This window comes from Theropithecus gelada, chromosome 2, assembly GCF_003255815.1.
Source record: "Theropithecus gelada isolate Dixy chromosome 2, Tgel_1.0, whole genome shotgun sequence".
Classification (NCBI taxonomy): domain Eukaryota; kingdom Metazoa; phylum Chordata; class Mammalia; order Primates; family Cercopithecidae; genus Theropithecus; species Theropithecus gelada.
Window position 1 is genome coordinate 143011674 of NC_037669.1, and position 15509 is coordinate 143027182.

The 15509-nt window shown below is 39.5% G+C and overlaps 1 protein-coding gene across 1 annotated transcript in view; it reads left to right on the forward strand.

Moving 5' to 3' along the window:
* LOC112619490 (ceruloplasmin-like) overlaps nt 1-15509 on the forward strand; it is a 45316-nt gene that overhangs the window by 12591 nt on the left and 17216 nt on the right. Inside the window, exons 7-13 of the mRNA XM_025377504.1 lie at nt 6130-6260; nt 7130-7270; nt 7526-7737; nt 9401-9551; nt 10615-10827; nt 13474-13681; nt 14459-14598. Coding sequence (XP_025233289.1) covers nt 6130-6260; nt 7130-7270; nt 7526-7737; nt 9401-9551; nt 10615-10827; nt 13474-13681; nt 14459-14598 — 1196 coding nt within the window. The remainder of the gene's footprint in view (nt 1-6129; nt 6261-7129; nt 7271-7525; nt 7738-9400; nt 9552-10614; nt 10828-13473; nt 13682-14458; nt 14599-15509) is intronic.

Sequence of the window (15509 nt, forward strand, 5' to 3'; positions counted from 1 at the left end):
AAAACCGCTTGATCATGGTGTATTATCTTTTTGATATTTGTTGGATTTGGTTTCCAAGTATCTTGTTGAGGATTTTTTCATCTATATTCATCAGAGATAAGTAGTTTTCTTTTTTTGTTGTGTACTTGTCTAATTTTGGTATTAAGGTAATGGTGACCTTGCTGAATGAGTCAGGAAGAATTCCCTCCTCTTCAATTTTCTGAAATAGTTTGAGAAGAATTGGTATTAATTCTTCTTCGTAAGTTTGGTAGAATTTGTCAGTAAAGCCATCCAGTCCTGGGCTTTTCTTTCTTGGGGGATATTTTATTACTGATTCAATCTCCTCACTAAATATTGGAGTGTTCAGGTTTTCTGTTTCTTCCTGGTTCAATCTTTGTAGGTTGTCTGTGTCCAGGAACTTATCCATTTCCTCTAGGTTTTTCTGTTTGTTATTGTACAGTTGTTCATAATAATCTCTAATGATCCTCTGTATTTCTATGTTATCAGTTGTAATGTCTACTTTTGTATTTCTAATTCTGTTTATTTGTGTCTTCTCTCTTTTCTCTTGGTTAGTCTAGCTAGTGGTTTATCTATTTTGCTTACCTTTTTTTTTAAACTGACTTTTCATTTAGTTGATCCTTCGTATTTTTTTTTTAGTCTCTTTTTAACTGAGTTCTGATCTGACCTTTATCATTTCTTTCCTTCTGCTAATTTGGGGTTTGGTTTATCTTGCTTTTCTAGTTCATTGAGGTGCATCATTAAGATGTTTACTTGAAATCTTTCCACCTTTTTTTTTTTGAAACAGAGTCTCGTACTGTCATTCAGGCTAGAGATCAGTGGCATGATCTCAGCTCACTATAACCTTCACCTCCCTGGTTCAAGTGATTCTCCTGCCTCAGCCTCCCAAGTATCTGGGATTACAGGCACCCACCACCACACCCAGTTAATTATTGTATTTTTAGTAGGGACGGGGTTTCACCATGTTGGTCATGCTGGTCTTGAACTCCTGACCTCAAGTGATCCTCCCACCCTGGTCTCACAAAGTGCTGGGATTACAGGCGTGAGCCACCACACCCAGCCTTTTTCAACTTTTTTAATGTAGGCATTTATTGCTATAAAATACTCTCTTAGCACTGCTTTTGCTGAATCTTAGAGGATTTGTTATGTTGCATTTCCATTTTGATTTGTTTCAATAAATTTTTAAATTTCTTTCTTAATTTCTTCATTGACCCAGTGATCACTCAGGATCATGTTGTTTAATTTCAATGTATTTGTACAGTTGCTAAAGTTCCTCTTGATTTCTAGCTTTATTCTATTATACACTGATATGATTTCAATGTTTAGAAATTTGTTGAAATAGTTTGTGGCCCATCATATGGTCTACCCTGCAGACTTTTCCATGTGCTGATGAAAAGAATGTGTGTTCTGCAGCTAGCGGTTAAAATGTTTTGTAAGTATCTGTTAGGTCCATTTGGTCCAAAGCATAGTTTAAATCTAATGTTTCTTTGTTGATTTTCTGTCTAGATGATTGGCCCAATGCTGAGAATGGGGAGTTGAAGTCCCCAACTATTATTGTGTTAGAGTTTATCTCTCCCTTTAGCTCTAATAATATTTACATTATGTATCTGGGTGCTCTGGTGTTGGGCATATATATTTAGACCTGTTACATTCCCTCACTGAATTGATCCTGTTATCATTATAAAATGACTTTGTCTCTTTTTACATTTTTGACTTAAAATCCGTTTTATCTGATATAAGGATAGCTACTCCTACTCACTTTTGGTTTTTGTTTCTGTGGAATATCTTTTTTCATCCCTTTGTGTTTAGTCTTTATGTGTCTTTACAAGTGAAGTGAGTTTCTTGTAGGTAGCATATATTTGGGTTATTTAAAAATTCATTCAGCCAGTCTACATCTTTTAATTGGGGAATCTAATTCATTTATATTCAAAGTTATTATTGATAGGCAAGAACTTATTCCTGTCATTTTGGTAATTGTTTTCTGGTTATTTCATGTATCCTTTTCCCTTCTGTTTCTCTCTTAATGTTTATAATTTCAGTTTGGTGGTTTTCTGTAGTCCTTGAGTCCTTTGTCTTTCTCATTTGTGTGTTTGCTGTGCCAATGAGTTTTATGTTTTCAGGATGGTAGATATTATCCTATTGCTTCCAGATATAGTACTCCCTTAAGCATTTCTTATAGGGCCTGTCTAATGGTGATGGATTTCCTCAGTTTTTGCTTGTCTGGAAAAGATTTTATTTCTCCTTCGTTTTTGAAAAACAGCTTCGCTGAGTATAGTACTCTTTGTTGACTCTTTTTTCTTCTTCTTCTTCTTTCAGTGTTTTGAGTATATCATCTCATGCTGTTTTGGCCTGTAAGAGTTCTGCTGAGAAATCTGCTGTTAGTCTGATGGGGATTTCTTTATACGAGACTTGATGCTTTTCTCTTGCTGTTTTTAGAATTCTCTTTTTTCTTTCTTTGTTTTTGACTCTTGACTCTAATGTGTCTTAGAGAAGGCCTTTTCAAGTTGATCTATTTGGGGATCCTTGAGTGTCCTGTACCTGAATGTCTATATCTGTTGTAAGACTTTGGAACTTTTCAGCTTGTTATTATTATTTTGCATTAACAGTGTGTATGTGTTGTGTGCGTGTGTGTGTGTGTGTGTGTTTCAACAAGGAATGAAAACAACCTTTTTTTCTTTATTGTTTTAGACGGAGTCCTGCTCTGTCACCCAAGTTGGAGGGCAGTTGCATCATCACAGCTCACTGCTGCCTCAAACTCTTTGGCTCAAGTGATCCTTCCACCTCAATCTCTCAGTCTCCCAAGTAGCTAGGTCTCTAGGCACATGCCACCACACCCAGTTAATTTTTCAAATGCTCTGTAGAGATAGAGTCTTACTACCTTGCCTTGTCTAGTCTCAAACTCCTGGCCTCAAGCGATTTTCCCACCCTCCCAAAGTGTGGGATTATAGACATGAGCTACTATGCCCAGTCCTCAGCTATTATTTTGTTGAATAGGTTTTCTATGTCTTTGTCAATTTCTTCTCCTTCTGGATTACCCAACATTTCAATATTTGGTAGCTGTATGTCACTCATATGTCACATATGCTTTTTTCATTCTTTTTAATTCTTCATTTCTTTCTCTCTCTCTCTTTTTTTTTTTTTGGTCTGACTGGGTTGTTTCAAAATACCAGCCCTTAAGTTCAAAAATTATTTTTTCAAGTCTATTGTTGAAGCTCTAGATCATATTTTTAATTTTTAAAAAATTCTTCAGTTCTAGGATTTCTTTTTGGATTTTAAAAGTTGTATCTCTGTTGAATTTCTTATTCAGATCATGAATTTTTTTCTGATTTCTTTGTATTGCTTATCTGTGTTCTGTTGTATCTCACTGAGCTTCAATATTGTTATTTTGATTTTTTTTGGCATTCCATAGATTTCTTTTTCATTGGAATCTGTTCCTGGAGAATCATTGTGTTCTTTTGGAAGTGTCATGTTTCCTCGCTTTTTCTTGCTTCTTGTGTTTTACATTGATATCTGCACTTCTTCCCATTTTGGGGGGATGGGGGTTGGCTTTTGTAGGAGAAGACTTTTTCTTTAGATGTCTTTATAGTGTGGATTGGGTAGGATATTTGAACTTTGATTCTTGCTGCGTGCAGTCATGTGGTTTCTGTACGATTTCTTCAGCTGTAATCAGCATCAGTGGTGCTTGTGAGTTCCTTGGTGGCTTATGCTGTGGTTGTTAGTGGAGGCTGTGGTTTTGCTGGGGATGGGGATACCAGATGGGACAGTTCTTGGGCCCCAGTGGTGGTGGCAGCAGGCTGAGTCTTCCCATCCCTGGGGCCCAGCAGTATACATGGGCACTGGTGTTAGAGGATCCAGACAGGCTAATTATTGGGCCTCCAAGTGGCTTTCTTAGGTGTCAGCAGTGGCAATGGTGATTTGGGCATATCTTTGGGTCCCTGGGTGGCATGTATGGTGTTGGTGATGGCAGGAGTGGTAGCAGGCCAACCCTCAGGACCCCAGGGGACATGCATAAGTGCCAGTGGTGGAAGCAACAGTCTGAGCAGATCATTCCCTAGAGCCCCAGGTGGTACATGCAGGTGGGTGCTAGCAGTGGTGATGGCAGCAGGTTGGGCAGACCTGTCCTCATACCCTGGAAGTAGTGTACACATTCAGCGGTGGTTGGTGGAGAAGGTTGATCCTCAGGCCTCGATAACACTTGTGGGCTCTGGCAGGCCAGGCAGGTCTCCAGGAGAAGTGCATAGATGCTGGTGATGGCAGGCAGGGTGGATTGATCCCCAGGTCCCTGGACAGCACATGTGGGCAATGGCAGAGGTGGCATCAGGCATAGTGGGCCTGTTCTCAGGCCCTCAATGATGTGCATGAGTGTATACTGTGGTGGATAGGATGGGTCAATCCCTAAGTTCCCAGTTAATGTGTGTGGGCACCAGCAGAGTGGGCAGACTCACCCTCAGGTCCCTAGATGGCATGCCTGGGTGCCAACAGCAGGTGGGGCAAGACAGTCTTCAGGTCCCCTGATAGTGCACATGAGGAACAGCTGTGGCAAGCAGGGGAAGTGGATCCCACTTGGGCACACTTGGGTGGAAGCAGCAGTGGGCAGGTGTGCCTGTCCTCAGACTCCAGGACAGCATCTAGATGGGCTGGTTTCATGTCCACCAAAGGTGCATTCAGGTGTGTGGTAGCTCTGCTGCTGAAAGGGCAATGTTTGCTATCAGTGGCAGTCACTCCAGGCAGGTGGCTCTCAGGCTCTGGAGAGGGTATGCACAGCTCACCTTGTTCTGGGGTAGCCTCCCTGGTGCACTGCACAGCCCATCCCCCACAGTGTAGAACATATGGGCTAGAGTGCTGGGGACCCGGCCACTCTACTGGATCCAGCTAGTGTCACTGTGCTTTAGCCATCTGAGTGGACACAGGGGAATTTCAGTGGGGTTCTAGGGATGTGGAGATACAGGGGCTGTTGGACCCTGGGGCAGGATACAGTCTGGTGGGGGCTGGGAGCTCAAAATGGTGCCATGCTATAGCTACTTGGGTCTCGGGGGTTGCATGGGACCCAGCATGAACTCCCTCTCTGGAATGATGCCATTGTATCAACTCCAAGCCACTCTCTCTACTAGTCTCACAGCCTGCAAGGGCTGAGGGGCTCTCCTGTGGCTAGGATTGCAAGAATCCATGGTCGAAGTATGGACTGCTGAAGATCTCTCACTTATCTTTTTCCCACCCCGGGGGGCCTCTCCTGGCTCCCAGCCAATCTGAGCAGTGACAGCTGCCTTGCTTCCCTTTCCTTCTGTGTCTCAGATGTTCTTTGACACTTTCCTGCCGAATTCCAGTGTTCTCTCTTCGATGCTCTATCCAACTTGTGATTATCTACTCAGTGTTTTGGTCCTTCTTTGTGAATGTGAGTGCTGGGTGCCTTTAGTCCTTTTCTTACATTTTAAGCTTATCAATAAATTACTCAATCTGTGTAATGGAAATTTTGTTATTAAATGTCAGAAAGATAACTGGGCTTAGAGCAAAAATCTAGACTTAGATTTAGGGCTTACTCTCATTTTATATCGACTAAAATAAGTATGAATTAATAGATTCATTTTGCTTGATCCTCCTGGCTGTAAAATTCTATGATGTTTTGGCACAGCAAGTTACCACTTCATTGTTAGGAAATACTTCTTCTCAGAGGCTCCTTTTTATTATAATAATTTAAAAAATAATAACATCTATCTTTTTAATATTATAGCATCTCTGCAAATAGTTGTTTTAATAGCAATATTTGTTATTACCTGCCTGAAAAAAAGTCAGATATCATACCTTTTTAATTTTTATTCCAAAAGAAAGTTTTCAGACAAATGAGTAGGTAAATACATACAGATAATTATATATATGTGCATAGACAAAAGACTGAAAGGATATTTACATAAAATATTGACTGTGGTAACATATAGATGGTGGGATAACGGAGATTTCTGTTTTCTTTGTTGTATTTTTCTTTCTTTTTCAAATTTTGGATAATGAGCATGCATTACTTTTATAATCAGAAATAAATTACAAATATTTTAAACAGATGTGTTTGGATTCTTTCTATCTTTTCACATGATAACTGTAAATATAAAAGTTCTCTGTGTATCTACCTTCTCTGCACAGTAAATCCCAGTTATTTTTTGAACGAAGTCCAACCAGAATTGGAGGAACTTACAAAAAACTGGTTTACCGTGAATATACAGATGCTTCTTTCCAAACACAGAAGGCAAGAGAAGAACACCTTGGAATCCTTGGTAAAATTCTGTTCATAGCTTGTGGGGTTATAAACATTATTTATAAATATTCTGCAATCAAAATAGTATTCATCAACTCAGAGATTTTAGTGATAATATTATAGACTTATGAAAATAATACATCAATTCATCCAATGACTTTATTTTATTTTATTTTATTTTATTTTATTTTATTTTATTTGAGACGGTCTTGCTCTGTTGCCCAGGGTGGAGTGCAGTGGTGTGACCTCTGTTTACTGCAACCTTTGCCTCTCAGGCTCAAATGATCCTCTCATCTCAGCCTCTGGAATAGCTGGGACTACAGGAACGCACCATCATACTCAGCTAATTTTTGTGATGTTTTTGTTTTGTTTTTTTGAGATAGGGTCTCACTCTTTTGCCCAGGCTGGAGTGCAATGGCACAATCCCAGCTCACTGCAATCTCTCCTCTCAGATTCAAGCAATTCTTGTGCTTCAGCCTTCCAAGTAGCTGGGACCGCAGACACACATCACCACACCCAACTAATTTTTGTATTTTTTGTAGAGACCGGGTTTCAACATGTTGCCCAGGCTGGTCTCAAACTCCTGGGCTCAAGCCGTCTGCCCATCTCGGCCTTCCAAATTGCTGGGATTACAAGCGTGAGCCACTGAGCCCAGCCCACCGTGATTTTAACTACATTCTTTGTTCCTATAAATCCAAAGAGACTAATCTTCATCTAATATTTAATATCTTTGATCCAAAGTGACTTTATAAGACCTTGAATCATCTAGTCTTCTTGCAGTTGCACCCATTTCTGGGTTCATGGCATCATCCCTTTAATTTCTTCCTAAAAGAACTTTACTCAAGTAACACAGCTTGACAATGAATTACTAACTCTGTTGGTTTCTAGGCCCTGTTATTAAGGCAGAGGTGGGACAGACCATCAAAATCACTTTCTATAACAACGCTTCCCTACCACTCAGCATTCAGCCTCATGGACTCCTTTACAACAAGAGCAAAGAGGGCTCATTCTACAAAACACCTGGAGAAAGTAAGTAGAGCTCAAGGGAGGTCCAAGTGAGCCATACCGCCATATAATGCCAGCAAGAAATATAACTCCTATTGTGCAGCCTACCTGTCACAGTGTAACAGCTCTGCATACTTATTGTGGCAGAGTTATTACTTTAGTTCCTATTCAACTGTCACCCAAAGAGAAAGATCTGTTCTTGCTCTCAGAGATCTCACAGCCTAGACTAGTGTACTTATGGTTTTAGGTTATATTCTATAAATGTTTATTTCTTGTTAGGTACCCCTCCACCCTCTTCACATGTAAATCCTGGCACAACATTTGTCTATACATGGGAAGTTCCAAAAGATGTGGGTCCCACCTCCACAGATCCCACCTGCTTGACCTGGTTCTATTACTCTTCAGTAAATGAGAAAAGAAACATCAACAGTGGCCTTCTGGGGCCTCTCCTTGTATGTAGAAATGGAAGTCTTGGAGAGGATGGCAAACAGGTGAGTCCTGAGGCATATGGCCAGGTAACCCTTGGTGAGAGGTGCCTGAGACAGAACTGCAGAGGAATGACAATGTCTCAGGGCCAGAGGAATCAGCAGCTTCAACTTCTGTGTACTGATGTCTCCCAATTCTATTCTTTCCTCAACTAAACACCTGGTTCTGCCCAATAAACATGCACCCTGGCATGTCCCACAGACATCTCATCCTTTTGGGCAGACTTTTACCGCCCCTCCCTTTCCTAAATCAGCCTCTTTTCTTCCTCTGCTCTATGCCTTAGTTAATAATATCACCAAACCTTGGACTTTCGTCAACAACTCCTTCTGTCTCACATACACATTTATCACTAAGTCTCCAATACCTCTGCATTATTTTAGGCACTATCGTCTCTTTCTGAATTCCTTTCACTCTTAACTTCCGTCTCCACTCTTATCTTGCTTTAGTACAGCTAGTCCACATCCCTCCCTAAGGAATCTGGTTATAGCACTCCTGAAACAAAATCTCCCCACAATTTGTTGATGCAGAAACCAACACATCAGATCCTGACAATTCCCTCAGATTTATGTCCCGTCCCACCCCTACACTGCAGAATTCGCTTCTTCTAAATGGCAAAGTAGAATTCTGCATTATGGTGGAATTAGCTCCTTAGGCCCTGAGTAAGGAAGGTTATTTGACCTCTCTGATTTTCCCCTCTTCTCTCCATCTGGAATGGCCTTTCCTCACTGTTTTATCTGCCAAAAGTGGGAGACATTTTTGAAACTCAGACTGAGAGTACCTTCCTTTGGACAATGTTTCCTGACTAATGTCAGTTGAAGCTCCTGCAGGTTACCATAGTCCCTTAGGTATGTTTCTATTAGCATATTTATCCATGCAATTGTTTTCATTGGCCTGTTTCTTCCACTAGGCTGTTTCTAGTGGAAGTATACACAAGGTTTTCTAGAAAGTTTCTAGAAAGTACAAACAAGATTTTATTAATTTTTTAATAATAACCACAGCTCCTCTTGGGCATATAATAGGTGCTCAATAAATGTTAGTTAAATGAATTTCCTTATTTTCTCACTCAGAAGTGAACTAATATCTAGTTCTTTTCTACATTTATATAAAAATATAGGTAACAAAGCTTTATAAATCCATACATATATAACAATGTATATCTTATTCAAAATTATAAATATATATTTATATTTATCTATATAATGAGTCATATTTATAGTGTCATCATTCTTATAACCCATATAATTTTTACATTTAATCTAGTAATATGTTTATATTAAATTTGTTCAAAAGCCCTAAAAATTCAGACTTTCTAGAATTGAAAACTATTTATTTAACTTACTTTCCATAGAGTACATTATGTTAAAAGCCACTATAAACATCTTATGGTTTAGTTTATGAAGTTTAGATATAGGAATCTCTGGAGTAAACACTTTATATTAAAAAAGTCACAGAGATTTCTCCCAACTTCTTAGTTCTGTGATAATTCATTCACTGGGAGTTGTGCCTTTCTATGGACTATCCAAAATCAGGAAGTCCATTGATCAAATTTTTCATAAGTACACAATCTCCTTGTGTGGGAAACACTGTATGCAGATCAACCATTTGGCTAGATTTGAATATGGACCATCTATACTTCATGTCTATTCCTTTTTCTATTCTCTTCCACAGAAAGGAGTAGACAAAGAGTTTTACCTACTTGCCACAATATTTGATGAAAATGAAAGTGATCTCTTGGAGGAAAATATCAGAACGTTTATCACAGAGCCTGAAAATGTAGATAAAGAGGATCCAGACTTCCAAGCCTCAAATAAGATGTACTGTAAGAAACAATTTAACTTACAAGATAAATGCATTAAACACTGAATTTTATTTTGCCTAAAGAACTATGGATTAAAATGGACTTAGGTTTTCCCCACAACGGTTGGCTAATACACTTATGTTTCCTTTAAATATCATTTCCCAGCCAGGTGCGGTGGCTCACACCTGTAATCCCAGCACTTTGAGAGGCCGAGGTTGGTGGATCACCTGAGGTCAGGAGTTTGAGACAAGCCTGGCCAACATGGTGAAACCCCGTCTCTACTAAAAATACAAAAATTAGCCGGGAGTGGTGGAGCATGCCTGTAATCCCAGCTACTTGGGAGGCTGAGGCAGGAGAATCACTTGAACCCAGGAAGCAGAGGTTGCAGTGAGCTGAGATCGTTCCATTGCCCTCCAGCCTGGGTAACAAGAGCAAAACTCCATCTCAAAAAAAAAAAAAATATATACATAATAAATAAATATCATTTCCTAAGAAGAATATTATCTACTAGGGTGATTATTTTGAATTTAACTTACCAAATATTTACCAACACCTTCTTGGTGCAATATATTTTATCTATAGCTAAATGTGAAAAGTCACGTACTTCTCTATTGCCAAATTCGAAGAGTGGGTGGAGTAGGGTGTTTGTTGAGCTGGTTGGGTGGGTTGGTAGGTGGCTGGTTGGTTGGTTGTTGGTTTTTGAAGACTGTACAGTGCAGTGGGAAAAGGGTTGATCCAGAATCTGGAGACTTGGACTTTGGTCTTAACATTTTAGCTTATTAGCCATATGACATTGGACAAGTAACCACTTCTCTGGCCTTGGTTTCCTCAACTCTAAAAGGAAGGGCTTGACTGGAATAACCCAGTGAGAGTATCATGGAATTCTGTCATTCTCTAATTCTATAATGTCATTTTTAGCCCCCATGAAGTGATTAAATAACAATAGAGGAGAGGAAAGTTGAAAAAATTGCTTTGCTTTTTTTACATGAATGAGCTGCTTCATGATTAATACTTTGTTGGGTTTCAAAAGATATCAAGTACCAGTACATTAAATACTCTTTCCTTTGTTACAAATGCCTTACAGCCATAAATGGATACATGTATGGAAATCTGCCTGGATTGGATATGTGCTTAGGAGACAACGTTTTGTGGCATGTTTTTAGTGTAGGATCAGTGGAAGATTTACACGGGATATATTTTTCAGGAAATACCTTCACTTCTTTAGGAGCAAGAAAGGACACAATACCTGTGTTTCCTCATACTTCTCAGACACTTTTGATGACACCTGATTCTATAGGTGAGCAGTGGGTCTTTTCATTCAGCCTGAAACATTAAAGTATGCAGAAGCACTATCTTTATATGCACTGAATGTTCTGTACAGAAAAAAAAAATTGAACTGATACAAACAATGCTTGAGAAACCTTTGCCCTGCTCCATTCATTTATAAGAGCCTTAGTGTCTCATTTTCCTGTACACATAAATCCCCTCAGTTTTTTCAGGTCCTCTTCCTAGTTCTTTAGGCTTTAAACCATCCCAATGCTCTTCAAACATGATGCAGATGTTTTAAATCCTTTAAGCTCATCTTCATTCTGTTGTCTTCTGCATTTCTTACTCTTCGGTCCATTTGTTTCCCAGACCTTCCTCCTGCTTTGACCTTACCCTGCTGCCTTGTGCCTTCCTCTTTCTATCCTCCTTACTTGCTTTGCTCTCTAGATCAATGTTTTAGCTTCAGTGAGGTTGATCCTTGCTGGCAACATTTTTTTTTTAAGAAGGCGCCCCGTATCAAAGAACTGTGTGGGGGTCAAAGGAAACCAGCCTTCTTTCTGAACCTCATTTCCTCATTTGTAAAATAGGAATTGTAAAAACTTGTAATTTGCAAAAAGGAACAGACAATGATCAATGAGATAGGTAAAGTATAGTAAAGTGCCTGCCATATGTTAGACTTTCAATAAATGCGAGTTCCTTCTTTAATCCAGTAGATCAACCCTTGTCCTTTACACCTGTCCCCCCAAAATCCATCTATCTTGGTCAAAAATGACTGATACCAACCAAAACCAGGCTATATGATAAACTACTGTGTAAATACCATGAATTGGTATCTTGACTCTTTGTGATGCCAGATATTCATTTGACTACATTTTCTTCATTTCAACATTTAAAATTTTACTTTTCAAACAAACAAAATTTGTGATTCAGAGTAATTCGAGGGGAAAAGAAAGAGATCTTTGGCCGGGTGCGGTGGCTCACGCCTGTAATCCCAGCACTTTGGGAGGCCGAGACGGGTGGATCATGAGGTCAGAAGATCGAGACCATCCTGCCTAACACAGTGAAACCTCATCTCTACTAAAAATACAAAAACTTAGCTGGGCGTAGTGGTGGGCGCCTGTAGTCCCAGTTAGTCGGGAGGCTGAGGCAGGAGAATGGTGTGATCCCAGGAGGTGGAGCTTACAGTGAGAGATCACACCACTGCGCTCCAGCCTGGTCGACAGAGCAAGACTCAGTCTCAAAAAAAAAAAGAAAAGAGAGAGCTCTTTCTCTGGTACTTTTTTCCCCTCCTCTTTGTTAAAGATGTACCTGCATGCTCATTCAGGGACAAGTTATTTCTTTTTCCTGCCCCAGTCCTTCCTCACCTCTCCCATGCAGGTGTTTTTCTGGATTTAAAAACTACCTTGTCTCATTCTCTTTTCCAAGGCATATCAACTGTAGCAAACAAGTGGAGACATGTACACTATATGTCAAACATGGTGCTAGAGCTTGTACAGGGATTATTTCGTTTTAAACAAATTCTTTTTCTCAAACCCTCTGAGTCTGAAGGTTTTGCTTTCTCGTACATCTTCTTAAACCTTACCCTCAACAAAAGTCACAGCAACAACAGAAATATGTAGAGTTGAAAAGAGCATTCGTCAAGAAGCAGTGTCAGCACGTGGTGGGCCTAAAATTACCAAGGTAAAAGAAAGAAAACTGGAATTCAGGTGGAATGTTCTGGTCGGAATCAGGCTAGAGTTTTTTTTGTTATGGTGGTTTGTTTTAGTTTTTGTCATTGTTTTGGATTTTTAATGTATTTTTAATGTATTCAACTTTTTTTCACTCCCTCCTCTGCTACCTACCACTCTGATCAAAGCCATCATCTCTCATCGATTATTTTTGATAGCCTCTCAACAGATCCCGTTTCTTCCACCATTGTACACGCCAGTCTATTCTCAGCACAGCTGCTAGAGTGTCCTTATACCCTTCATTGACTTAAAATCCCACAGTGGCTCTCCATTTCACTCAGTGAAAGCTATCATGTATTCAGTGGCCCACAAGAGCTCCACGACCTGGCCCTCCGCTCACTAGTACTCTCACCCTTGCTCCCTCCCTCCAGACACACTGGCCTCTTGGGTGGTCTTCATACACACCAAACAGACTCCTGGCCTGGGGCCTTTGCTACCTGTTTCTTCTGCCTAGAGAGAACACACTTTTACACTTTTCCTCCAGACCCACCTCATCTCTTATAAATTTTTGCCCAGATATCACCCTCTCATCGAGGCCTACCCTACTTACCCATGATATTGCTCACTGCTCTCTTGAGCCCTTCCCAACACACAACCAGAATTCTCAGTCCTCCTTATGCTGTTTTCCTTTTTTTCTTTAATCATAGCTCTTATCACCTTCCAGCATACATACAAGTTGCTTAACGTGTTTCTTGTCTGTCTCCACAACACCTTGCAATATGAACTCTGAGAGCAAGAATTTTTAACTATTTTGTTCTCTGATGTTTCCTGAACGCCTAGAAATACGTCTGACACAAAGAAGGTGATCAATAAATATTTGTTGAATTAATGAAAGAATGAATGAATGATTTTACTATACTTCTTTTGAGGGTTGCAGCTTATGAATAATTTTACAGAGGAAAGAAATCTGAAGGCAAAGCTTTAACCATTCCTTTCTTACTCGTCTGCAGGAACTTTTGATTTGGTTTGCATAACAATAAAACACAATCTAGGAGGCATGAAACATAAATATCACGTGAGGCAATGTGGGAAGCCAAACCCTGATCAAACACAATACCAGGAGGAGAAAATTATTTACATTGCAGCCGAGGAAATGGAATGGGATTATTCTCCTAGCAGAAAGTGGGAGAATGAACTCCACCGCTTACAAAGAGAGAAGTATGGTGATAGCTCCAGTCTCTAAATGGGAAGGGTTCTAAGGGTTCTTTCTGAGTCTTCCTGTCTTTCCTTTCAATCTGTCTGTGTGTGTCTGTGTCTGTGTTGAATTTATTTGTGTTTGGTATGGTGGGTGTGTGTGGTATACTTGTGTTTGTTACGGTGTATGTGTGCATAATGGGTATATAGGTGTGATATTTGTGTGTTTAGGATATTCTCAATTATAAATCACTTCAAAATTTGTGTGTGTGTGTGACATATTCAATTGCAAACGGCTTCAAATCTTTCTGAATATCTATATAACTTACTTATGGGCTTTATTTCTTCCTGCCTGTCTTTTCACTTCGTGCATCCTTCCTGGACATACGTTACTGTCTGATCTCACCACAGGAATAGTAACATAACTTCAGCTACTTTCAGTATTTACAGTCTGTCAGGTTTTTCTTTTGTCTTCGTTTTCTTCTACCTCTGTTCTTCTGAGAACTTCAAATTAAAGACACCCGTTCTTCTCTTTTTGTACAATTTGATTTCTTTTTCTGGTTTTTCTCTCTTACTATTTATTTATAAAAACTAAATTTTATCCAGAAAGTATGCTTTAAAATGTAGAGTGAATAACTATCTTGCTAGAATTAATCTATTTTTTAAAAAGATGACTTACATTTCTAGGTAAAACCGCTTCCAGATATAAGAAGTTCTTCCATATGAGTTCTTTGTCTAAATTAATGGTTAAATTAACTAACTTTGTGGGGTTTTTTTGTTTTTGTTCTTATTTTCTTAAAGCCAAACGAACATGTTTGTGGATAAAAGTGGAACACTTCTTGGGTCCAAATACAAGAAAGTCTTATATCGTCAATATGATGATGACACGTTCACAAATCAAACAAAAAGGAATGAAGATGAAAAACATCTTGATATACTAGGTATTGATATGCCATAAGATTGGTTTTCGAGTTTTTCTTGTCCTCAGCCATTAGAAATTGTTGTACGCATGGAGGCCGTTGTCAATCTCTACTTTGAAAGAGGAAAGTTCCTGTAATTCTAATTTGTTTGCTGATAGGCATTTTCACTGGGGAAAAAAATGATTCAAGTGTTGTTTCCTAAAAAATAAGGAGAATGTGGAAAAGTAATGTGCTCAGTGTCAGATTACCTGGATTCTTGCTCTCGGAATTAAAAAAATTCTAGAAAGGAGTTTAGAAGTAGCATTTAGGGATCATTTCAATAAAATTAAAACAAAGTCCAGGGGACCCTAGTAGAGTGAGGAAAGGAACTTCTTTATGTAAATTGAAGTGTCTTCTGTCTGAGTGAGGAAATTACAACTCTTTCTTCCACCCTTGATAGATCAACTAGGAAACCTCTGAGTCACCCCAGGTGCCCACATGCGACATTTCCACACGACCAACTCCTGTTTCAGTCTTAATATCTATGTGTATGTTAGAGGTTATTTTATGATGTGGGACTCTGAGGAGATGGATTTACATGCTGATGAAGAGGAACTTTTGCTCCTCTTGGCTCTCCGTGAGCCTCTAGAGCTTGTCTCTTTGTGAGCCCTGGAGGGAAGCCTCTTTGGAGGGAAGCCTATGCTATCCTGTTGCTGCTGCTTTTGAGTGGGCTCCTATCTTTAGTAGCCACAGGATGTTTGTTTTCTCTAGGATTCTGGCTGAATGCATGAAGAGAAATAATGCAATCTGACCCTCAAGGTTCTATTATTATGTATGCAAAAAGGAAAACACTTATTAAAAAGAAAAAACATACATATTGTTTGGGGAGGTGAAATGGTCACAGGCAGCAAAGAGGCCCTGTCTTTAGCTAGCATTTAGCCTAGAGCAGGCGT